The sequence below is a fragment of the Procambarus clarkii genome, chromosome 45 (assembly GCF_040958095.1).
Source record: "Procambarus clarkii isolate CNS0578487 chromosome 45, FALCON_Pclarkii_2.0, whole genome shotgun sequence".
Classification (NCBI taxonomy): Eukaryota; Metazoa; Arthropoda; class Malacostraca; order Decapoda; family Cambaridae; genus Procambarus; species Procambarus clarkii.
In genome coordinates this window covers 15,312,979-15,338,148 of record NC_091194.1, presented here as the reverse complement: position 1 = coordinate 15,338,148, position 25,170 = coordinate 15,312,979, and the positions used below count along the sequence as shown (strand labels likewise).

At 46.5% G+C, this 25,170-nt stretch overlaps 1 protein-coding gene across 1 annotated transcript; it reads right to left on the bottom strand.

Moving 5' to 3' along the window:
- Nucleotides 1-24,319, bottom strand: LOC138350285 (aspartic and glutamic acid-rich protein-like). The gene is made up of 3 exons (XM_069300897.1): nucleotides 24,311-24,319; nucleotides 22,466-22,585; nucleotides 1-702 (listed from the first exon to the last, which is right to left on the bottom strand). Exons 1-3 carry the CDS (start codon nucleotides 24,317-24,319, stop codon nucleotides 1-3), a joined length of 831 nt encoding a protein of 276 aa, XP_069156998.1.
- Between the last annotated feature and the right edge of the window lie 851 nt (nucleotides 24,320-25,170).

The following is a 25,170-nucleotide window of genomic DNA, read 5'->3' as shown; positions in this document are numbered from 1 at the left end:
CTACACTCCTGTACTGTCTTCACTACACTCCTGTACAGTGTCTTCGGTACACTCATGTACAGTGTCTTCGCTACACTCTTGTGCAGTGTCTTCACTATACTCTTGTACAGTGTCTTCACTACACTCATGTACAGCGTCTTCGGTACACTCTTGTACAGTGTCTTCGCTACACTCCTGTACAGTGTCTTCGGTACACTCTTGTACAGTGTCTTCGCTACACTCTTGTACAGTGTCTTCGGTACACTCTTGTACAGTGTCTTCGGTACACTCTTGTACAGTGTCTTCGGTGCACTCTTGTACAGTGTCTTCGCTACACTCTTGTACAGTGTCTTCGGTACACTCTTGTACAGTGTCTTCGGTACACTCTTGTACAGTGTCTTCGGTGCACTCTTGTGCAGTGTCTTCGGTACACTTTTGTACAGTGTCTTCGGTACACTCTTGTACAGTGTCTTCACTACCCTCTTGTGCAGTGTCTTCACTACCCTCTTGTGCAGTGTCTTCGGTACACTTTTGTACAGTGTCTTCGGTACACTCTTGTGCAGTGTCTTCACTACCCTCTTGTGCAGTGTCTTCGGTACACTCTTGTACAGTGTCTTCGGTACACTCTTGTACAGTGTCTTCGGTACACTCCTGTACAGTGTCTTCGGTACACACTTGTACAGTGTCTTCGGGACACTCCTGTACAGTGTCTTCGGTACACTCCTGTACAGTGTCTTCGGTACACACTTGTACAGTGTCTTCGGTACACACTTGTACAGTGTCTTCGGTACACTCTTGTACAGTGTCTTCGGTACACTCTTGTAGTGTCTTCGGTACACTATTGTACAGTGTCTTCACTAGACTCTTGTACAGTGTCTTCGCTACACTCTTGTGCAGTGTCTTCACTGCACTCTTGTGCAGTGTCTTCACTGCACTCTTGTACAGTGTCTTCACTGCACTCTTGTACCTCTTGTACAGTGTCTTCACTGCACTCCTGTACAGTGTCTTCACTACACTCCTGTACAGTGTCTTCACTACCCCTCTTGTACAGTGTCTTCACTACCCTCTTGTACAGTGTCTTCACTGCACTCTTGTACAGTGTCTTCACTGCACTCTTGTACAGTGTCTTCACTACCCTCTTGTACAGTGTCTTCACTACACTCCTGTACAGTGTCTTCACTACTCTCCTGTACAGTGTCTTCACTACACTCGTGTACAGTGTCTTCACTACACTCGTTATCTTGAGGTTATCTTGAGATGATTTCGGGGCTTTTAGTGTCCCCGCGGCCCGGTCCTCGACCAGGCCTCCACCCCCAGGAAGCAGCCCGTGACAGCTGACTAACTCCCAGGTACCTATTTACTGCTAGGTAACAGGGGCATTCAGGATGAAAGAAACTTTGCCCATTTGTTTCTGCCTCGTGCGGGAATCGAACCCGCGCCACAGAACTACGAGTCCTGCGCGCTATCCACCAGGCTACGAGGCCCCACCTCGTGTACAGTGTCTTCATTACACTCCTGTACAGTGTCTTCACTACCCTCTTGTACAGTGTCTTCACTACACTCTTGTACAGTGTCTTCACTACACTCTTGTACAGTGTCTTCACTACACTCTTGTACAGTGTCTTCACTACACTCTTGTACAGTGTCTTCACTACACTCTTGTACAGTGTCTTCACTACACTCTTGTACAGTGTCTTCACTACACTCTTGTACAGTGTCTTCACTACACTCTTGTACAGTGTCTTCACTACACTCTTGTACAGTGTCTTCACTACACTCTTGTACAGTGTCTTCACTACACTCTTGTACAGTGTCTTCACTACACTCTTGTACAGTGTCTTCACTACACTCTTGTACAGTGTCTTCACTACACTCTTGTACAGTGTCTTCACTACCCTCTTGTACAGTGTCTTCACTACACTCCTGTACAGCGTCTTCACTACACTCCTGTGCAGTGTCTTCACTACACTCCTGTACAGTGTCTTCACTACCCTCTTGTACAGTGTCTTCACTACCCTCTTGTACAGCGTCTTCACTATACTCGTGTACAGTGTCTTTCACTACACTTGTACAGTGTCTTCACTACCCTCTTGTACAGTGTCTTCACTACCCTCTTGTACAGTGTCTTCACTACACTCCTGTACAGTGTCCTCACTACACTCCTGTACAGTGTCCTCACTACACTCCTGTACAGTGTCCTCACTACACTCTTGTACAGTGTCTTCACTACACTCTTGTACAGTGTCTTCACTACACTCCTGTACAGTGCAACCGCTCTAAACAAACAGTGACTGTGCAAAGCAGTATTACAGTGAAAGTGTACATGTACACTGAGCTTTCACCACACTCGTCACTGTACCAATGAAGAAAAAAAGGTTTTCTAAAAATTGTATATTGAATACAAGTTATATCTGCATATTCCCAGTAAATAAAAAAATATATATATATACAAGTCATTTTTTAAACAAATTAAAATGCATATGTATCTTTTCAGCGAAATATCTAAATATATTTTTCTGTCAAGTATTTAAGATCAGATTAATATTTGAACGTGAAACTGAGCATTTGACTGAGAGTGAGAGACTGAGCATTTGACTGAGAGTGAGAGACTGAGCATTTGACTGAGAGTGAGAGACTGAGCATTTGACTGAGAGTGAGAGACTGAGCATTTGACTGAGAGTGAGAGACTGAGCATTTGACTGAGAGTGAGAGACTGAGCATTTGACTGAGAGTGAGAGACTGAGCATTTGACTGAGAGTGAGAGACTGAGCATTTGACTGAGAGTGAGAGACTGAGCATTTGACTGAGAGTGAGAGACTGAGCATTTGACTGAGAGTGAGAGACTGAGCATTTGACTGAGAGTGAGAGACTGAGCATTTGACTGAGAGTGAGAGACTGAGCATTTGACTGAGAGTGAGAGACTGAGCATTTGACTGAGAGTGAGAGACTGAGCATTTGACTGAGAGTGAGAGACTGAGCATTTGACTGAGAGTGAGAGACTGAGCATTTGACTGAGAGTGAGAGACTGAGCATTTGACTGAGAGTGTGGGACTGAGCACTGGAATAAGTGCTTTAACGCACTTTACCCACATAACTGCGCACGTGAATGAGAGCATAATTTAATTCGTAGTTGAATGGGTTATTATTGACCTACTACTGAATGAGTAACAACGATGAATCACCGTCAAGTCCTGACTGAGAGCGCTACACACAAGCGCTCTGGACAATGAAGTGTATTACTGTTTATTTTCCTTTCTCATTGGAGTGCCAGGGGAGACCACCCCCCTTCCCCCCCCCCCCTCCCTCGGGTATGTCTATTGCGAAATCATTGGTATTTAACTGATGAAAATACTCTATTTTGGTATACATACACACAGGAGATACCTGGAGTGTATACCTTGGAGTGTATTTTGTGACTAGCAGTGGATATTGAGTTGCGTCATTGCCGGGGTCTTTACGGTTCTCTGTTGCAGGAACGTGGTTAATAATTGTTCTCTACTTGGTTATGGGTCTGCTTCTTTTATCCAATGAGAGAGTGAGAGAGAGAATACAGTTTCAAATGTAGATATGATAGAGCCCAGTAGGCTCAGGAATCTGTACATCAGTTGATTGACGGTTGAGAGGCGGGACCAAAGAGCCAGAGCTCAACCCCCGCAAGCACAATTAGGTGAGTACACACACACACATACACACACACGAAGCAGCCCGTAACAGCTGTCTAACTCCCAGGTAAATATTTACTACCTATTTACTATAGGGGCATCAGGTTGAAAGAAACTCTGCTCATTTTTGTTTCCGCCGGCGCCGGGAATCGAACCCCGGTCCACAGGATTATTAATGCAGCGTCCTGTCCACTCAGCCACCAGTGTGTGTGTGTGTGTGTGTGTGTGTGTGTGTGTGTGTGTGTGTGTGTGTTAAAGCAGTTTTACATGCCAGTAAATGGGTTATATAAAATAAAATGGCAGACAGCAAGTCGTTAGCGCGCTTCTGAGAGTTAAAATAATTGACGGTATAAAATATGATCGTTACAGCACCTTAGGACACCCTTGTACACACCAGGTGACACCCTTGTACACACCAGGTGACACCCTTGTACACACTAGGGACACCCTTGTACACACCAGGGACACCCTTGTACACACCAGGTGACACCCTTGTACACACTAGGGACACCCTTGTACACACCAGGGACACCCTTGTACACACCAGGGACACCCTTGTACACAGCAGGGACACCCTTGTACACACTAGGGACACCCTTGTACACACTAGGGACACCCTTGTACACACCAGGGACACCCTTGTACACACTAGGGACACCCTTGTACACACCAGGTGACACCCTTGTACACACTAGGGACACCCTTGTACACACCAGGTGACACCCTTGTACACACTAGGGACACCCTTGTACACACCAGGTGACACCCTTGTACACAGCAGGGACACCCTTGTACACACCAGGTGACACCCTTGTACACACCAGGGGACACCCTTGTACACACCAGGGACACCCCTGTACACACTAGGGACACCCTTGTACACACCAGGTGACACCCTTGTACACACCAGGGACACCCTTGTACACCAGGGACACCCTTGTACACACCAGGTGACACCCTTGTACACACCAGGTGACACCCTTGTACACACTAGGGACACCCTTGTACACACCAGGGACACCCTTGTACACACCAGGGACACCCTTGTACACACCAGGGACACCCTTGTACACACCAGGGACACCCTTGTACACACCAGGTGACACCCTTGTACACACCAGGGACACCTTTGTACACACTAGGGACACCCTTGTACACACCAGGGACACCCTTGTACACACCAGGGACACCCTTGTACACACCAGGGAACACCCTGTACACACCAGGGACACCCTTGTACACACCAGGGACACCCTTGTACACACCAGGGACACCCTTGTACACACCAGGGACACCCCCCTGTACACACCAGGGACACCCCCCTGTACACACCAGGGACACCCTTGTACACACCAGGGACACCCTTGTACACACCAGGGACACCCTTGTACACACCAGGGACACCCCCCTGTACACACCAGGGACACCCCCCTGTACACACCAGGGACACCCTTGTACACACCAGGGATACCCTTGTACACACCAGGGGACACCCTTGTACACACCAGGGACACCCTTGTACACACCAGGGACACCCTTGTACACACCAGGGGACACCCCCTGTACACACCAGGGACACCCCCTGTACACACTAGGGACACCCCCTGTACCCACCAGGGAACACACTCCTGTACACACCAGGGGACACCCCCTGTACACACCAGGGGACACCCCCTGTACACACCAGGGAACACCCCCTGTACACACCAGGGACACCCCCTGTACACACCAGGGACACCCCCTGTACACACCAGGGGACACCCCCTGTACACACCAGGGACACCCCCTGTACACACCAGGGACACCCCCTGTACACACCAGGGGACACCCCCTGTACACACCAGGGACACCCCCCTGTACACACCAGGGACACCCCCCTGTACACACCAGGGGACACCCCCCTGTACACACCAGGGACACACCCCTGTACACACCAGGGGACACCCCCTGTACACACCAGGGACACACCCCTGTACACACCAGGGACACACCCCTGTACACACCAGGGGACACCCCCTGTACACACCAGGGGACACCCCCTGTACACACCAGGGACACACCCCTGTACACACCAGGGACACCCCCTGTACACACTAGGGACACCCCCTGTACACACCAGGGAACACACTCCTGTACACACCAGGGGACACCCCCTGTACACACCAGGGGACACCCCCTGTACACACCAGGGAACACCCCCTGTACACACCAGGGACACCCCCTGTACACACCAGGGACACCCCCTGTACACACCAGGGGACACCCCCTGTACACACCAGGGACACCCCCTGTACACACCAGGGGACACCCCCTGTACACACCAGGGACACCCCCTGTACACACCAGGGGACACCCCCTGTACACACCAGGGGACACCCCCTGTACACACCAGGGAACACCCCCTGTACACACCAGGGACACCCCCTGTACACACCAGGGACACCCCCTGTACACACCAGGGGACACCCCCTGTACACACCAGGGGACACCCCCTGTACACACCAGGGACACACCCCTGTACACACCAGGGACACCCCCTGTACACACCAGGGACACACCCCTGTACACACCAGGGACACCCCCTGTACACACCAGGGGACACCCCCTGTACACACCAGGGACACCCCCTGTACACACCAGGGACACACCCCTGTACACACCAGGGGACTCCCCCTGTACACACCAGGGGACACCCCCTGTACACACCAGGGAACACCCCCTGTACACACTAGGGACACCCCCTGTACACCAGGGGACACACCCCCTGTACACACCAGGGGACACCCCCTGTACACACCAGGGACACACCTGTACACACCAGGGGACACCCCCTGTACACACCAGGGAACACCCCCTGTACACACTAGGGACACACCCCTGTACACACCAGGGGACACCCCCTGTACACACCAGGGACACACCCCTGTACACACCAGGGGACACCCCCTGTACACACCAGGGAACACCCCCTGTACACACTAGGGACACCCCCTGTACACACCAGGGGACACACCCCCTGTACACACCAGGGGACACCCCCTGTACACACCAGGGAACACCCCCTGTACACACTAGGGACACACCCCTGTACACACCAGGGGACACCCCCTGTACACACCAGGGACACACCCCTGTACACACCAGGGGACACCCCCTGTACACACCAGGGAACACCCCCTGTACACACTAGGGACACCCCCTGTACACACCAGGGACACACCCCTGTACACACCAGGGGACACCCCCTGTACACACCAGGGAACACCCCCTGTACACACTAGGGACACCCCCTGTACACACCAGGGGACACACCCCCTGTACACACCAGGGGACACCCCCTGTACACACCAGGGACACACCTGTACACACCAAGGGACACCCCCTGTACACACCAGGGACACCCCCTGTACACACCAGGGACACACCCCTGTACACACCAGGGGACACCCCCTGTACACACCAGGGGACACCCCCTGTACACACCAGGGGACACCCCCTGTACACACCAGGGGACACCCCCTGTACACACCAGGGGACACCCCCTGTACACACCAGGGGACACCCCCTGTACACACCAGGGGACACCCCCTGTACACACCAGGGACACCCCCTGTACACACCAGGGACACACCCCTGTACACACCAGGGGACACCCCCTGTACACACCAGGGACACCCCCTGTACACACCAGGGACACACCCCTGTACACACCAGGGGACACCCCCTGTACACACCAGGGACACCCCCTGTACACACCAGGGACACACCCCTGTACACACCAGGGGACACCCCCTGTACACACCAGGGGACACCCCCTGTACACACCAGGGGACACCCCCTGTACACACCAGGGGACACCCCCTGTACACACCAGGGGACACCCCCTGTACACACCAAGGGACACACCTGTACACACCAGGGGACACCCCCTGTACACACCCCCTGTACACACCAGGGACACCCCCTGTACACACCAGGGACACACCCCTGTACACACCAGGGGACACCCCCTGTACACACCAGGGACACACCCCTGTACACACCAGGGACACCCCCTGTACACACCAGGGGACACCCCCTGTACACACCAGGGGACACCCCCTGTACACACCAGGGGACACCCCCTGTACACACCAGGGGACACCCCCTGTACACACCAGGGACACCCCCTGTACACACTAGGGACACACCCCTGTACACACCAGGGGACACCCCCTGTACACACCAGGGACACCCCCTGTACACACCAGGGGACACCCCCTGTACACACCAGGGGACACCCCCTGTACACACCAGGGGACACCCCCTGTACACACCAGGGGACACCCCCTGTACACACCAGGGGACACCCCCTGTACACACCAGGGACACACCTGTACACACCAGGGGACACACCCCTGTACACACCAGGGGACACCCCCTGTACACACCAGGGACACCCCCTATACACACCAGGGAACACCCCCTGTACACACTAGGGACACCCCCTGTACACACCAGGGACACCCCCTGTACACACCAGGGAACACCCCCTGTACACACCAGGGACACACCCCTGTACACACCTGGGGACACCCCCTGTACACACCAGGGAACACCCCCTGTACACACCAGGGACACACCCCCTGTACACACCAGGGAACACCCCCTGTACACACTAGGGACACCCCCTGTACACACCAGGGACACACCCCTGTACACACCAGGGACACCCCCTGTACACACCAGGGACACCCCCTGTACACACCAGGGAACACCCCCTGTACACACTAGGGACACCCCCTGTACACACCAGGGACACCCCCTGTACACACCAGGGAACACCCCCTGTACACACCAGGGACACACCCCTGTACACACCAGGGGACACCCCCTGTACACACCAGGGAACACCCCCTGTACACACCAGGGACACACCCCCTGTACACACCAGGGAACACCCCCTGTACACACTAGGGACACCCCCTGTACACACCAGGGACACACCCCTGTACACACCAGGGGACACCCCCTGTACACACCAGGGGACACACCCCCTGTACACACCAGGGGACACACCCCCTGTACACACCAGGGGACACCCCCTGTACACACCAGGGGACACCCCCTGTACACACCAGGGACACCCCCTGTACACACCAGGGACACCCCCTGTACACACTAGGGACACCCCCTGTACACACCAGGGGACACCCCCTGTACACACCAGGGGACACCCCCTGTACACACCAGGGGACACCCCCTGTACACACCAGGGGACACCCCCTGTACACACCAGGGACACACCTGTACACACCAGGGACACCCTTGTACACACTAGGGACACCCTTGTACACACCAGGTGACACCCTTGTACACACCAGGGACACCCCCTGTACACACCAGGGGACACCCCCTGTACACACCAGGGACACCCCCTGTACACACCAGGGACACACCCCTGTACACACCAGGGACACCCCCTGTACACACCAGGGACACACCCCTGTACACACCAGGGACACCCCCTGTACACACCAGGGGACACACCTCTGTACACACCAGGGACACCCCCTGTACACACCAGGGACACACCCCTGTACACACCAGGGACACCCCCTGTACACACCAGGGACACACCCCTGTACACACCAGGGACACCCCCTGTACACACCTTACCCCATCAAATTAAATTAAAAAAAAGATATTCGTCATCTCCTTAAATCCATTTAACGAGAGCGGTTAATGAAGAATTTAACGAGAGAGTTTTACGAGAACTTAAACTATCATCTCTCGCCCATCCATTCACAGCAATTAAATGAAAATGGTCATTCCTAATCCCGTCTTTATGCACGGTTCCATTAGGGTCGGAAGTCATTTAATGTTCCTAAAATGGTGCTTGCAATCTGATTCCTACTCAGGGTATATATTTATAATTAAAAACAACAATAACTTGGCCCTGGCTAATGGGGAAAGAGAGGTTAGATTGGAGAGTGATTGGAAGAGATATCCAATCGTAAGTCGTGATTGGATATCTGTTTGTCTTGGGAGTATTCGGTATCCGCCTAGAATGGTTATATATAGAGAATAGGCGTTTATTATAATTATTTTTTCCGTATATCCTGATTGCTGTGTTTGAAATTGATTTGCTGTGTTTGAAACTGATTTACTGTGTTTGAAACTGATTTACGGAGCCTTTCGGCCGAGCGGACAGCACGCTTGACTTGTGATCCTGTGGTCCTGGGTTCGATCCCGGGCGCCGGCGAGAGAACAATGGGCAGAGTTTTTCCACCCTATACCCCTGTTACCTAGTAGTAAAATAGGTACCTGGGTGTTAGTCAGCTATATATATATATATATATATATATATGTCGTACCTAGTAGCCAGAACGCACTTCTCGACCTACTATGCCAGGCCCGATTTGCCTAATAAGCCAAGTTTTCCTGAATTAATATATTTTCTCTAATTTTTTTCTTATGAAATGATAAAGCTACTCATTTAGATGGTCGAAAAACAATTAATTCGTGAAAACTTGGCCTATTAGGCAAATCGGGCCTTGCATAATAGGCTGAGAAGTGCGTTCTGGCTACTAGGTACGACATATATATATATATATATATATATATATATATATATATATATATATATATATATATATATATATATATATATATATATATATATAATATATATTGTGTGTGTGTGTGTGTAGTGTGTGTGTAGGTGTGTGTGTGTGGGTGTGTGCGTGGGTGTGTGCGCGGGTATGTGTGTGTGTGTAGTGTGTGTGTAGGTGTGTGTGTGTGGGTGTGTGAGATACGCACAATGCCTGACGTCACTATGACGTGATCATTTTTATCCTGACTAGGATTACAAAATAATCCTAATAAAAAGACATTTATTTTTTAATCAGCTGTAAAATTTGGATGTCAAAATGATTATTTTTAATTTGGATGGACAGCATTAGTGCAGCAGGTCAGGAGGCTGTTAGGGTACACGAACAAGGCAGTTTGAGTAAATGCTCTTGCTCCTTCACAGTTCCTGGACCCGTATTGCTGCCAATCATTAGCGAGATCAAACCGTGATTGGTCACTTGGACTTCAAACGCACGTTCATTGGTTTACCTTACCTTACTTGTTTACCTTACCTTGGTAATTGTTGGCTTACCTTAACGTAAGCCAGCAATTACAGGCCCTCTGATCATCCGGCTTATACCGATCGTTACTTATTGACTCATGTTTTGCACTCAGATATATAGATGTGCATAGAAATATATTATATATACTCATATATATACATGTACACACAAATATACACATGTACTCACAAATGTACACATATATGCACACTGAATACTTCACTACAATGTGGGTGAAAATATATAACCAAACTCACACATATGAAATATATAACAATAATTAGTTTTGTCGGGGACAGGAAGCCTGATATAAATATATATATATATATATATATATATATATATATATATATATATAGACTTGTATAGAGATTATATACACTTTAGACTTGTATAGAGGTTCCCCGCAAGGTTGTACTATAGACCCAATTGCTTTAGAGACTTGGTGCCTGGGGTAAAAGTGCGGCTAGGTTGTTGAAGGAGTTGGGTTCTAAATTAACTGAAACAACTAGAGACCCTAGAGCCGCCAGTTTCCTCTTTCGGCGCCTTAGTGTGGCGATACAGAGAGGTAATGCTCACTGCATCCATGGTTCCTGCCCTCCATCTGAGGAGCTGGAGGAACTCTACAACTTGTGACAAGTAGACTTGTACCCTGCATGTAACCAATGTTGTAACCCTTTTTGTATAATGTAGTTTTAAATTAAATAAAATATCAAAATACACAATATATATATGGAGTGGTATTATGTTGTTGTTTAAGATTTGCTACTTGGAACAAAAAGTTCCAAGTAGCACGGGCTATGGTGAGCCCGTAGCAATGGGGTGGTAGGAGAAGAAAATATGTGAGTGTACGAAGGTGCCACACAGGGCTTCCCCGGATGCTGCATATCGTCTTCTTCGAGGCCGAGATTCTCTACTCTCGGGATAATGTATTTCCTTGATAATGTGTTAAAACACGAAAACGTTCGGAATTTTCGTTTGATTTTCATAGTGTATCAGGGTGAAAGAAACTGCCCATTTGTTTTCCGTCATCGCCGGTGATCGAACCCCTGTCCTCAGGATTAAGAGTCCTAAGTACTGTCCATTCAGCCACTAGGCGCCCAAACATTCACACACAGGTGTGTGTGTTTATGTGTGTGTGTGTATGTGTGTGTGTGTGTGATACTCCAGTCTGTTATGAGAATTACAGTTGGGCTACTTTTTTACAATAACTTTTACTCATAAGTCAGATGTGAAGTTTCATATTTTTTCTCTCGGATCTCATGCAAGCTGCTTGAGAGACAGTTTAATTAAGGTAAAACTTCTCGAGTTGGAAACACAAATATACTTTTAAAAAATTACTATTTGATCACACATCCTTCTCCTGTGCTTCCTACGACATGTCTGCTCTATTTAATCTTACACGTCTCGGAAGATTTGCAAAAAATTAATCTATTTGCTAAAAAATCTTCTTTTTGCATTTAATCTTATATTTGCAAAAGTTATAAATTTGTAGAAAAAAATTCTTCCATTTAAAATAATAATATTTTATGAAAATTATCTACTAAATGAAAAAAAATTATCACTTCTTTGTACTTACACTTATGAAAATTCTGAGAAAAATGAGGATATTAAATGAAGTATTTCTTAAATCAAGACACATTCTCAGGGAAAGAATTTGTCTGTGCAATTCTTAGCGATAGGAGAATTGGGAGCCGGTCGGCCGAGCGGACAGCACACTGGACTTGTGATCCTGTGGTCCCGGGTTCGATCCCGGGCGCCGGCGAGAAACAATGGGCAGAGTTTCTTTCACCCTATGCCCCTGTTACCTAGCAATAAAATAGGTACCTGGGTGTTAGTCAGCTGTCACGGGCTGCTTCCTGGGGGTGGAGGCCTGGTCGAGGACCGGGCCGCGGGGACACTAAAGCCCCGAAATCATCTCAAGATAGGTGTTCACAATTTTCTATGATCATGAGAAAATATTACATTGTCTGGGAGGAAAATATTATTACGATGGCTGGGAGGAAAATAATATTACAATAGCCGAGAGGAATAAAGTCAATAATTTTGAGTATCTTGTTGGTTATTTAAGATTTTATGAACATGAAAACTTGTGTTAAAAACACTTGCAAAACTGAAGGAATTCTTTAAATTACATTTTATTTTAACCCTGATTAACAGCTTAATTAATTGTCCTAGTTGTAATTAATAGTTATCCTAACTATAATTAACATTTATCCTAGCTATCTTGAGGTTATTTTGAGATGATTTCGGGGCTTTTTTTTTTTTAGTGTCCCCGCGGCCCGGTCCTCGACCAGGACTATAATTTTTATAATTAGGACTATATTAGAACTATAAGCTATAATTATTATTTGACCAAGCTATAATCTGTATTTATCCTTGGCATAAGTAATATTTCTCTTAGCTATAATTAATATTTGTCCTCTCTATAAATAGTATTCCCTGGAAACACAAACCGTAACTGTCTCTATTTTCCGCTTGTTACAACTTGTAATAAAGTTGTTACATCTTGGCTTAACGTGTTTATGACGTATTAGAACGTTGTTACAACTTGCTATATTGGTTGTTATAACTGGTTAGGAAGTGTTAAAACTTGTTCGAACGTTGTACCAACGTCGTAGTTTCGGTGTGTGTTTGGCGGGTTTATGGTAATTGAACTTTTAATATTTTTTTTAACTGACGTTGATTAAAACGCTAAAAAACTACTTTCTACAAATGAATAAGAATGGAAATGAAATACTTTTGAGATGTTAGAGCAACTCTTTGTTTTCTTATGTGGTCGCTCTGAGCTGTCTTACGTAGAGTCTCTGTAGCATGTAGAGTGAACAATCAGCGTCTACAACGTTATTTAATACAAGAGCGGGTACCCGGCGTTGCCCGGGCGCCGGAAACCATATATATTCACTACAGGGTTTACCTTCGTCACTGCAAGCGTCTTTTCACTGCATACTGTCACTGTAACTATACAAACTACAAAAAAATCACTGTAACTAATCATCACTACCCGAGCACCGTCGGGAACACTGTCTACAGCCACCACCATCATCACCATCAACTACCCTCTCCTTCGCCTATCTTCTATATGCCTTTTACCCGTCTAACCTAACCTAACCTTTCCTACACCTCACCACCTACCATTCACCACCTTCCCTATCCCTTTCACTACCCCCTTCCCTACTTCACACTACTATTTTTCCCCCCTCTCCTTCACCACCTTCCCTACCCATCATCACCTTTCCCCTCATTTCTATTCCCCTTTTCACTAAACACCAGTAAATAAGCTACGTAAAAGAAACTAAAAAATTTAATCACGTACAAATAATATTCCAAATGAATATTATTGAAGTAACGGAAAGACCCATTATCCATTTTCTAGTTTAGTGCAGTTGGAAATGAGTGTAAGATATCATTTCATACATAGAGGGAGGCATGGGGGATCGATCCCCGACCCGCCTGTGACCATCTATAGATTAAGACTAGTCACCCGCTGCAACGTTTAGTGAGGCTAGCCGCATGCGTTTGTCCCAGAACCTCGAACAGACTGACTGACTGACTTTCTCTTCGTTTGCGAACTTGTCTGCTATGACCTTTCATCTGTGGTTCAACGAACGTTTCTTTACTCGTTGAACGATGTTTTTTTCTCTCTAGTTTGTTAATTGCTTCCTCTAAGCATACATTGTTTGCTTTTTATTCGTTCGTTACAAGGGTTAGCTGTTAGACTTAATCGGAATTCGTAAAGGCATCTTAATGAATTTGCTAAAACGAATTTGCTGCACGTTAAGGCATCTCTGTAATGCATTCATTAACGGATGGTATCGTAGGGGGACATTTTGGTCCTCGTTAGTTATGTTATCACTCACGTTAGTTATGTTATCACTCACGTTCGTTGTGTTATCACTCACGTTCGTTATGTTATCCCTCACGTTCGTTATGTTATCACTCAAGTTCGTTGTGTTATCACTCACGTTCGGTACATGAACCAGCTCATCTCGTTCGTCAAAATACACACACACACACACACACTCTCTCTCTCTCTCTCTCTCTCTCTCTCTCTCTCTCTCTCTCTCTCTCTCTCTCTCTCTCTCTCTCTCTCTCTCTCTCTCTCTCTCTCTCTGTATGGGGCCAATAGGTCTCTCTCTCTCTCTGTCTCTCTCTCTCTCTCTCTCTCTCTCTCTCTCTCTCTCTCTCTCTCTCTCTCTCTCTCTCTCTCTCTCTCTCTCTCTCTCTCTCTCTCCGTATGGGGCCAATAGGTCTCTCTGTCTCTCTGTCTCTCTCTCTCTCTCTCTCTCTCTCTCTCTCTCTCTCTCTCTCTCTCTCTCTCTCTCTCTCTCTCTCTCTCTCTCTCTCTCTCTCTGTATGGGGCCAATAGGTCTCTCTCTCTCTCTCTATCTGTCATCCTTTGTGTACTCACCTAACTAGGTGACTACACCTAACTAGGTGTAGTCACCTAGGTGTAACTTTGTGTACTCACCTAACTAGGTGACTACGTTTCGGTCCAGGACGGACCGAAACGTCGTCGTCCCTTCAACTTCTAGTGTGTGGTCTGGTCAACATACTTCAGCCACGTTTTTGTGACTCATCGCCTGCTTTATCCTTATGTTCTTAATATTAAAAAAAACACAAATATTAACCTTCCGAATCTGAAATTTAGAATATCTGGCGTTCTTGTCGGGCGGCGCCGTAAAACAACTAACACTGTGACCTTTATGCTTCAAAAATCGCAGCACCAGCAAAACTCTCCGATATCGTTCAGGGGAACCGATAATGCTGCCACTGATGGTGGTGCCCGGAGTCTGAACTCCGTGCGATATATGTGTTTTGTGTGTGTGTGTGTGTGTGTGTGTGTGTGTGTGTGTGTGTGTGTGTGTGTGTGTGTACTCACCTAATTGTACTCACCTAATTGTGCTTGCGGGGGTTGAGCTTTGGCTCTTTGGTCCCGCCTCTCAACTGTCAATCAACTGGTGTACAGATTCCTGAGCCTGTGTGTGTGTGTGTGTGTGTGTGTTGTGCTTCGTTTCTTGGGTCTCGCCTCTCAACCGGCCAAGCACATGGGCTGGACGGTAGAGCGACGGTTTCCTTGAAATCTTGAGGTTATCTTGAGATGATTTCGGGGTTTAGCGTCCCCGTGGCCCGGTCCTCGACCAGGATTCCTTTTTATTACAACCGCCTTCTCCCTTCCAGGAAGCAGCCCTTAGCAATTGTCTAACTCCCAGGTACCTATTTACTGCTAGGTAACAGGGGCGTCAGGGTGAAAGAAACTCTGCTCATTTGTTTCCGCCTCTACTGGGGATCGAACCCTGAACCTCAGGACTACGAATCCGAAACGCTGTCCACTTAGTTGCCAGGTCTCGCTTCGTGCAGATGGGGCGTTTAATCCCCCGACCGTCGAAGTGGTTGGGCACCATTCCTTTACCCCCGTCCCATCCTAAATCATTATCCTGAACCCTTCTATATGGTGGTACTGGCTTGGCGCTTTCCCCTGACAACTACCTCCCTCGCCACTCAACCTTCTATATACTGAGAAGGTTGAGAGGCGAAAGACTTATTGTATTTCTGCAATTTGCAATATCATTTAGCCGAAAGACTTATTGCATGTTTGTTGTTTTTAAATCTCAATTACAATATTTGTCTAGTGAAGCTAGACAAATATATGAATATATTTCACTGAGGAAATATATTCATTTAAAGAACCAGAGAGAAAGAGTGGGAGTTAGACACAAAGAATTGAAACGAGAGCTGCGTTATGACAGCTGATAGTGTGTTTGTGTGTGTGTGTGTGTGTGTGTGTGTGTGTGTGTGCGTGGGTGCGTGTATGCGCGCACGTGTGTGTGTGCAGGGAACTCTATAAATAAAGGAGGGAACTGGACCACTCTGACGGTCCACACACACAAATTATTTTTCTGAGTTTCCGCCTTGAAAATTATTTCCTGAGCCTCGTTACTGGCCAAACTCCGTGCAATCGCCTTGTTGATGTTCAGTGACCTCGACTCCCTCTTTTATTTTTGTCTATACTTGTAAATAATTGCTATAAATTTTTATATTCCATTGGATTATAGAGAGAGAGGATTAACGGGTTACGTAGTAATTTACATATTTAAATAAAAATAAGTTTTCTTTTGATTAGTTTGGTAAAGTGTATGATATATGGTCTTGGTTAATTAATATCCATTTCTCATATCTCATTTTATCTTTATTTCTCTGTGTCTCATCTAGAAAAGTAACGTTTCCTGTAATACTGATGAAACCATATACGAAGTTTTGTTTTATTGAGGAGACAGTACCCCCCCTTCCTTAAGGTAAGGGGGGTACTTTATTATCCTTGAGGCAGTATTTTTGCCCCTTTATTATCCTTGAGGCAGTATTCTTACCCCTTTATTATCCTTGAGGCAGCATTCTTGCTCCTTTATTATCCTTGAGGCAGTATTCTTGCCCCTTTATTATCCTTGAGGCAGCATTCTTGCCCCTTTATTATCCTTGAGGCAGCATTCTTGCTCCTTTATTATCCTTGAGGCAGCATTCTTGCCTCTTTATTATCCTTGGATTCAGTATCCTTGCCCTTTATTATCCTTGAGGCAGTATCCCATCCCTTTATTATCCTTAAGGCAGTATCCCGTCCCTTTATTATCCTTGAGGCAGTATCCCGTCCCTTTATTATCCTTGAGGCAGTATCCCGTCCCTTTATTATCCTTGAGGCAGCATTCTTGCCTCTTTATTATCCTTGGATTCAGTATCCTTGCCCTTTATTATCCTTGAGGCAGTATCCCATCCCTTTATTATCCTTAAGGCAGTATCCCGTCCCTTTATTATCCTTGAGGCAGTATTCTGCCCCTTTATTATCCTTGAGGCAGTATTCTGCCCCTTTATTATCCTTGAGGCAGTATTCCGTGACTTTATTATCCTTGAGGCAGTATTTTTGCCCCTTTATTATCCTTGAGGCAGTATAACACACTCGTTCCTTCGTGTTCATTAGAAAATTGTTCATATTTTGTAAATTTGAAATTACTCGTGGTTTAGAAATGTAACAAATATATGTAATTGCATTAAATCATTTGTATTTATATAACTTAGAGACCATTTCACCGTCATCCATATACCTCCTTCCCTCTCCCATCCTGTCCCACCATCCTCTCCCGGGTAGTCTATCCTCCACCCTCCCCCCAGCACCCTTTTCCCCCCCTCACCACCCGAGCCCCCCATCCACGCCTACCCTCACAGGAGCTCAGCTTATGCTCTCCATGTTGACAAATGTTCCCTGCCAGTTACTGAAATATTCAGAAGAAAAATATAAATTCGTCAGTGCATGTAATGGCATCCAAGCTTCAGCTTCTGCCTGCATTTTTAATGTTTTTAAAGCTGCAATTTACTGGCTGTGTGTGTGTGTGTGTGTGTGTGTGTGTGTGTGTGTGTGTGTGTGTGTGTGTGTGTGTGTGTGCGCGCGTGCGTGTGTGCGTGTGTGCGTGTGTGTGTGCGCGTGTGTGCGTGTGCGTGCGTGTGCGTGTGTGTGTGTGCGTGTGCGTGTGCGTGTGTGTGTGTGTGTGTGTGTGTGTGTGTGTGTGTGTGTGTGTGTGTGTGTGTGTGTGTGTGTGTGTGTGATACTGCTGTTTTGAGCAATGATTGTTTTGATTCGGTGATTTATTTCACATCTTTTATCGATTCGTGTTGCATCATTTCCCATCTGTGTAACCAACTCGTCCTCAGCCTATGTTGTGCAAGCCTGCACAATACTGCGGAGGGACTGTGCAACACTGCACAGTACTGCAGCTAGAGTGTGCACGTCCTTTTACTGTATAGCAACTACATCACTCCACTTTAGCATGATTGTACATCACACAGCTGCACTCAAGCGAATTTGTACATCGCTTGGAAATTACATTCACTCTGAAATATTAAATTACTAGGGAATTGTTGTATTCTCTCTCTCTCTCTCTCTCTCTCTCTCTCTCTCTCTCTCTCTCTCTCTCTCTCTCTCTCTCTCTCTCTCTCTCTCTCTCTCTCTCCTAATACTTCCACCTTAAGTGTAGCACAACGGGGTTTACTTTCTCAAGGGGTAGTAAAGAGAAAGTGAGGCAGAGAGAGACAGAGAGGCAGAGGGAGACAGAGAGAGATATTATCTCCACCCCTTCAGCTAGCGGCTGGGGTGGGAAGCTGAAGATGCTCCATCAGCTGGTTAAATCGTCTCATTCTGTTTGCTGGTGTGCAATAACCTGGTCTCTGTTGACTTTTCTCTCATATCCAAGACAGCTACGCGTTCAACACGGAGCCTCGAACGCCGCGCCCTCGGCTACACTGGCTATTGTGTTAGGCGCCAGCTGTTCTATTAAATGTTTACAACGCTTGAACAGGTCGGTAGAGCGACGGCATTGCTTCTTTCTGGGATCGGCGCTCAATCCCCGATGGTCCAAGTGGTTCGGCGTCGTTTTTTCCTTGCGTCCTCTTATCAGAGTTCTTAGTCTGTCTCACATCCATTCCTAGTCGTATATATTCATAGTAGGGGTGGTGATTTCACCTGATAATTACCTTATATCTCAAAAGGCTAGTACAAATTATTTAAAGTTAATAAGGTACGTCATTATTCCAGCTCTTCGGATGTGGACTGCCCAAGATACAGCAAGCATTTCCTCTCTGGATCGCGACACTGAGGCGCTGGAACAGGAAACTGGCCTCTCTTGCGTCTCTAGTTTGTCTGATGCGTTCCTCACCCACCTCCTTTAGGATTTTAAGTGCATATTTACCCCAGGCACCCAATGTCTCAAAGCATCAAATGAACTAATCCACAAGGGCCGTGACGAGGATTCAACTCTTTTACCATGTCGAAGCTCAGTCGATTAAGGCAGCGTCTGGGATGCTCTCGGACGTAGGTTCGAATCCTCGTCACGGCCCTTGTGGATTTGTTCATAGGTCTCTGTACCTACTAGTTTTCTGGGTCTCTCTGAAGGTGGCCGCCCTGCCTCCCTCCGCTGTGCTGTTAGGTAGATGGGTATCAGCCAATGTAGACGCACATGTGTAGTCCCACACGACCTGCTTACCTTCCCTCCACGGCTGCAGGGTGACTCCATCTGGGCGTTTTTGGCTGTTGTCAGGTCTGCACAACTGGGGTTTCCTTTGTGCTGGACACCCAGCTGTAGCCAAACTTCTCTTGATGATGTCATTGGCTGCTTCATGTCTGGTAATATGTCCCCTTCTACTTACGGCAGGTGAAACTAATATATATATATATATATATATATATATATATATATATATATATATATATATATATATATATATATATATAATTTGTTTTTTTTTTGTTTTAAACACATTTCCTTGAAAACGACAAAAAGTTTTAGATTTATGATTCTGGCGCGAATCTTCTCAATATTCCATTGTTTTTCTTCACTGAAGCAGGAAGATTAAAAATTAACTCTCCAAAGTTCATTTTTACTTTTCATTTGGGTCTGACGCCTATTGATGCGTTTAGTAAGGTCTCACCTCACATTCTCAAAGACAAATTCTATTGTTGTTGTTTTAAGATTTGCTATTTGGAACAAAAAGTTGCAAGTAGCACGGGCTATGGTGAGCCCGTAGTGGACTTACCTGGCACAGGAGCGGGGCTGAAACTTGTGATGTGATGTTACAAGCGATCACAAATAATTCTACTGTTATTGTTGTTATAGATTCAGCTACTCGGAAGAAGTTCCAAGTAGCACGAGCTATGGTGAGCCCGTAACTTACCTGGCACAGGAGCGGGGCAAATACCACGGGCTATGGTGAGCCCGTAGTGGACTTACCTAGCACAGGAGCGGTGTCGTCGGCCTTCTAATTCTACAGTGTTAGCACCTGGTTATATCCTCGTATGGTGAGGTGGCAGGTGACATGGATGAATGACATTACATGGGGGTATATTAATTAGGTATTAAATGTATCAACATACAGTAGGACATGTTGGCAGCTTATGTTCATGTGGTTGCTGCCGTTCCTGTTGCAGGGTCATTGGGTCCAGTTTCAGCACTGGTCCGGGGTCTTGAAGTGGGTAGAGTGTAACTGTGTAGTAGCTGGTTATTGATGGCTGGTCTAGATGACTTGATATGCAGCGCTTCTCTGATGTCTAATCTTCTATTGTCATTGTTTCACGCTCCATCAAGGAGCATATAATCTTCTCACACATTCGGACCATCACCGGAGACATCTTAACAGGCAACACTGAAATACAATATCCAGTGGGGACAATATCCAGTGGGACGCAATATCCAGCGGGAGACAATATCCAGTGGGGACAATATCCAGTGGGGACAATATCCAGCGGGAGACAATATCCAGTGGGGACAATATCCAGTGGGGACAATATCCAGTGGGGACAATATCCAGCGGGAGACAATATCCAGTGGGGACAATATCCAGTGGGGACAATATCCAGTGGGGACAATATCCAGCGGGAGACAATATCCAGTGGGGACAATATCCAGTGGGACACAATATCCAGTGGGAGACAATATCCAGTGGGGACAATATCCAGTGGGGACAATATCCAGCGGGAGACAATATCCAGTGGGGACAATATCCAGTGGGACACAATATCCAGTGGAACACAATATCCAGTGGAACACAATATCCAGTGGGACACAATATCCAGTGGGACACAATATCCAGTGGAACACAATATCCAGTGGAACACAATATCCAGTGGGACACAATATCCAGTGTGACACAATATCCAGTGGAACACAATATCCAGTGGAACACAATATCCAGTGGAACACAATATCCAGTGGGACACAATATCCAGTGGGACACAATACCCAGTAGACACAATATCCAGTGGGACACAATATCCAGTGGGACACAATATCCAGTGGGACACAATATCCAGTGGGACACAATATCCAGTGTGACACAATATCCAGTGTGACACAATATCCAGTGGGAGACAATATCCAGTGGGGACAATATCCAGTGGGACACAATATCCAGTGGGACACAATACCCAGTGGAACACAATATCCAGTGGAACACAATATCCAGTGGAACACAATATCCAGTGTGACACAATATCCAGTGGGACACAATATCCAGTGGAACACAATATCCAGTGGAACACAATATCCAGTGGAACACAATATCCAGTGGGACACAATATCCAGTGGGACACAATATCCAGTGTGACACAATACCCAGTGGGACACAATATCCAGTGGGACACAATATCCAGTGGGACACAATATCCAGTGGGACACAATACCCAGTGGGACACAATATCCAGTGGGACACAATATCCAGTGGGACGCAATATCCAGTGTGACACAATACCCAGTGGGACACAATACCCAGTGGGACACAATACCCAGTGTGACACAATACCCAGTGGGACGCAATATCCATTGATACTGTAAGAATACGACATATTAGGTGAGATAAGAGAAGGATTTAGGGAACCTCGAGACATTCCTCATCTTATAAACAATAATAACATTCACACAGACTCTCTTAAGTCCAGCTTAAATTAAAGTGCAGGAAGAATGCAATTTGGATGTAATGTCTACGAGGCAGTGATAGTGGCATTACTGTACATTGTACTTCCTCTACGAGGCACTGTTGGTGGCACTGGTCTGCTGGGTTTGTGACTACATTGTGTTAGATAATGTTCCAATGTTCAGTTCGTCATTTTCCACAGTGTTGATATGTGCAGGCATCGTGGTCGGCCCGACACCACGAGTATCCTCTGGTCATTACCTTGTCCCTCTCCGTCGCCAAGTCTCCTACGGATTTCCTTTCCTTATTAAATTGTCGGCATTTGTCACCATCTTTCCCCTCGTATGTCGCCCAGCGGTCTTCCTCTTGTCCTCCTTGTCTCTGCCAACGGAAACAAATCCTCACGTTCACTGCAGATTGCATCGAACCGGAGACTTGCCTTGTCTCCTCCTCCGAAATTTGCAGCTGTGGGCTTGCGTTGGTCTCTCTTTAGGACGCAATGTGTGCGTACGCAGCGTTTCGGACCTCGTGAATTGTTTAATTGAAACTGAGTCTCCATTATTGTAGAAAGACGTTAAAGTTTGCGTATATGCAAGCCTCTTATGGACTCTCACAGCATTATACACTATTCAGGTGGAATATTGAATAAATACATTCAATTTTGGTAGATACAATGAATGGGGGTGAGTAAATGGCCAGTGTACATTGGAGGAGAGAATAACCTGGAGTATTTCTGAGAGAATTTGTGTTTTGACATTAAATTACACGGTCGGTGGAGGGCGAAGATAAGCACTGGAAACTGCCTTTACCAAAATTGGCTTTTAATCCATAGTCGTAAAGTTTTCAGTAAATATATAGTATTAAATACAGGTGTGTGTTTATATCTACATATACAACTGCTCTCTCTCTCTCTCTCTCTCTCTCTCTCTCTCTCTCTCTCTCTCTCTCTCTCTCTCTCTCTCTCTCTCTCTCTCTCTCTCTCTCTCTCTCTCTCTCTCACACAGACACACACTGTGTATGAATGTACACAAACATGCATATTGAGGTACGCACACTCTCGCACTCATAGATACACACACACATACACAGTGCCAGGGGTAGTTAACAAATGGAATGCATTAGGCAGTGATGTGGTGGAGGCAGACTCCATACACAGTTTCAAATGTAGATTTGGTCCCAGAAGATTTGAGCCTACTGAACCCAGAAGGCTTAGGAACCTGTACACCAGTTCATTTAAGGTTGAGAGGCTGGACCAAAGAGCCGAGCTCAACCCCCGCAAGCACAATTAGGTGAGTACACCCGTACACATATGGAGGCAGTGGGCTTCGTCGTCGGGTTACGACCGAGGAATGCGGGTTCCATTCCCACGTCAGGACGGAAGCGTTTAAGCACCTTTTCCTTTCTCCTGGTCCCTCTGTCCACCCGGCATTAAATAAGTACATAGGAGTTAGACAGCTGGTGTACGTTTCATCTGAGTAAGGGCAGTAGCTGATGAAAGAAAAGAAAAGAAATGATAATATATATATATATATATATATATATATATATATATATATATATATATATATATATATATATATATATGAAAGAAAATAGTTCATTACGTTGAGACAAGCGGAGGTTTGCAAGGCGGGGTCCAAGAGCTAAACATTCGACCCTGCAGGCACAGATAGGTGAATATACACAAATGTATACACAAGGAAAGTTTGAAAGACAGCTAATGTTGTCTCAGTATACAAGAATGGCGACGCCCAGGGGGCACTGAGCTACAGGCCGGTGACCCTAATTTACATGCCATTCAAGGTGATTGAGATGGCAAGAAGAACTTGGTGGCATAACTGTTAAGTTCTCTCTAAAGTAGCACGTTTTGAAGGCGGCACTTTGTACCACGCCATCAGCTCATGTTCAGTGATGGAAAATCTTGTTTCGCAAATTCAATGGAATTCTATGACCGAGCGACAGGAATGAGACGACTCACGAAGATTTCACCATTTTTGGTTTGTCAGAAAGCCTTTGACTGAGAAATAAATTATACTTCAAGCATATTACCCAGACTTTGATGTGCCTCAAGGCCCCGAAACAGCAATCCACGAAGCCTATACTTACGCCAGTCATCTCGCAAATAAAATAGAATTCAACTTTGGTTTTATAATGCTTTCAACATGGCTTAAAGGAAAGTACTTGCCTAATCCCTTTTGTTTCACTAAGTTACTACAGGCATTCGACATTTGAGTTTGAAATGGCTCTTCAATGCGCGTCAGGCCTTGTCCCATAGTCCTTTGCAGTTTTAGGAACATCTCGATAGTATTCAGACGAGATTATCATCTGACTTCTGGGTGATTAAACTTGGACAAGTTCAGAAGAACTTTAGGTGAGAATCTCCAGGTAAGGAGTGGCCGTGAGCCTCGTTCTCACCCTTGCAAGGTGGAGACGACATTCCTCTGGTGTGGAGCTGCAGCTGGCGCATCAAGGAGTAATTATGGGTCTTGTCTTCAACCTTTCAAGGATGAAATCATTTAATTCAATGAATCAGTTACTTAACACTTCTCTATCAGGATTAAACATATTGGTTTACTGACCACTTATTGCCTCAAGCCATTGAGTTATCCCATGCATATACTCAGTGACCTGAAGAGAATTTAAACGAAAAAGAAAGCTGATTTGGATGACACATACCTAACCTTACTCAGGCTAAACTGTTGCCTTGTTTACTATATCTGTTAACACTCGAAACTAATGATTAACGTTAAGCCAAGATGTAACAAATTTATTGCAAGTTGTAACAAGCGGAAAATAGAGACAGTTACGGTTAGTGTTTCCAGGGAGTAGGCTCGAACTGCGACGGTTACCTACCATGATGGTAACTTACATTGAAGTTTTATTCCTAATGAAATTTAACCAGTTCCTAAAGTCAATACTGATGAAAGAAATAGACCTCTTTGCTGGCACTATAAATCAGTACCACG

Coding starts and splice junctions, on each gene's coding strand:
- LOC138350285 (XM_069300897.1), bottom strand. Junction 703..22,465: donor TGGCGACGGAGAGGGACAAG/GTAATGACCAGA, acceptor GACACTGTACAG/GAGTGTACCGAAGACACTGT.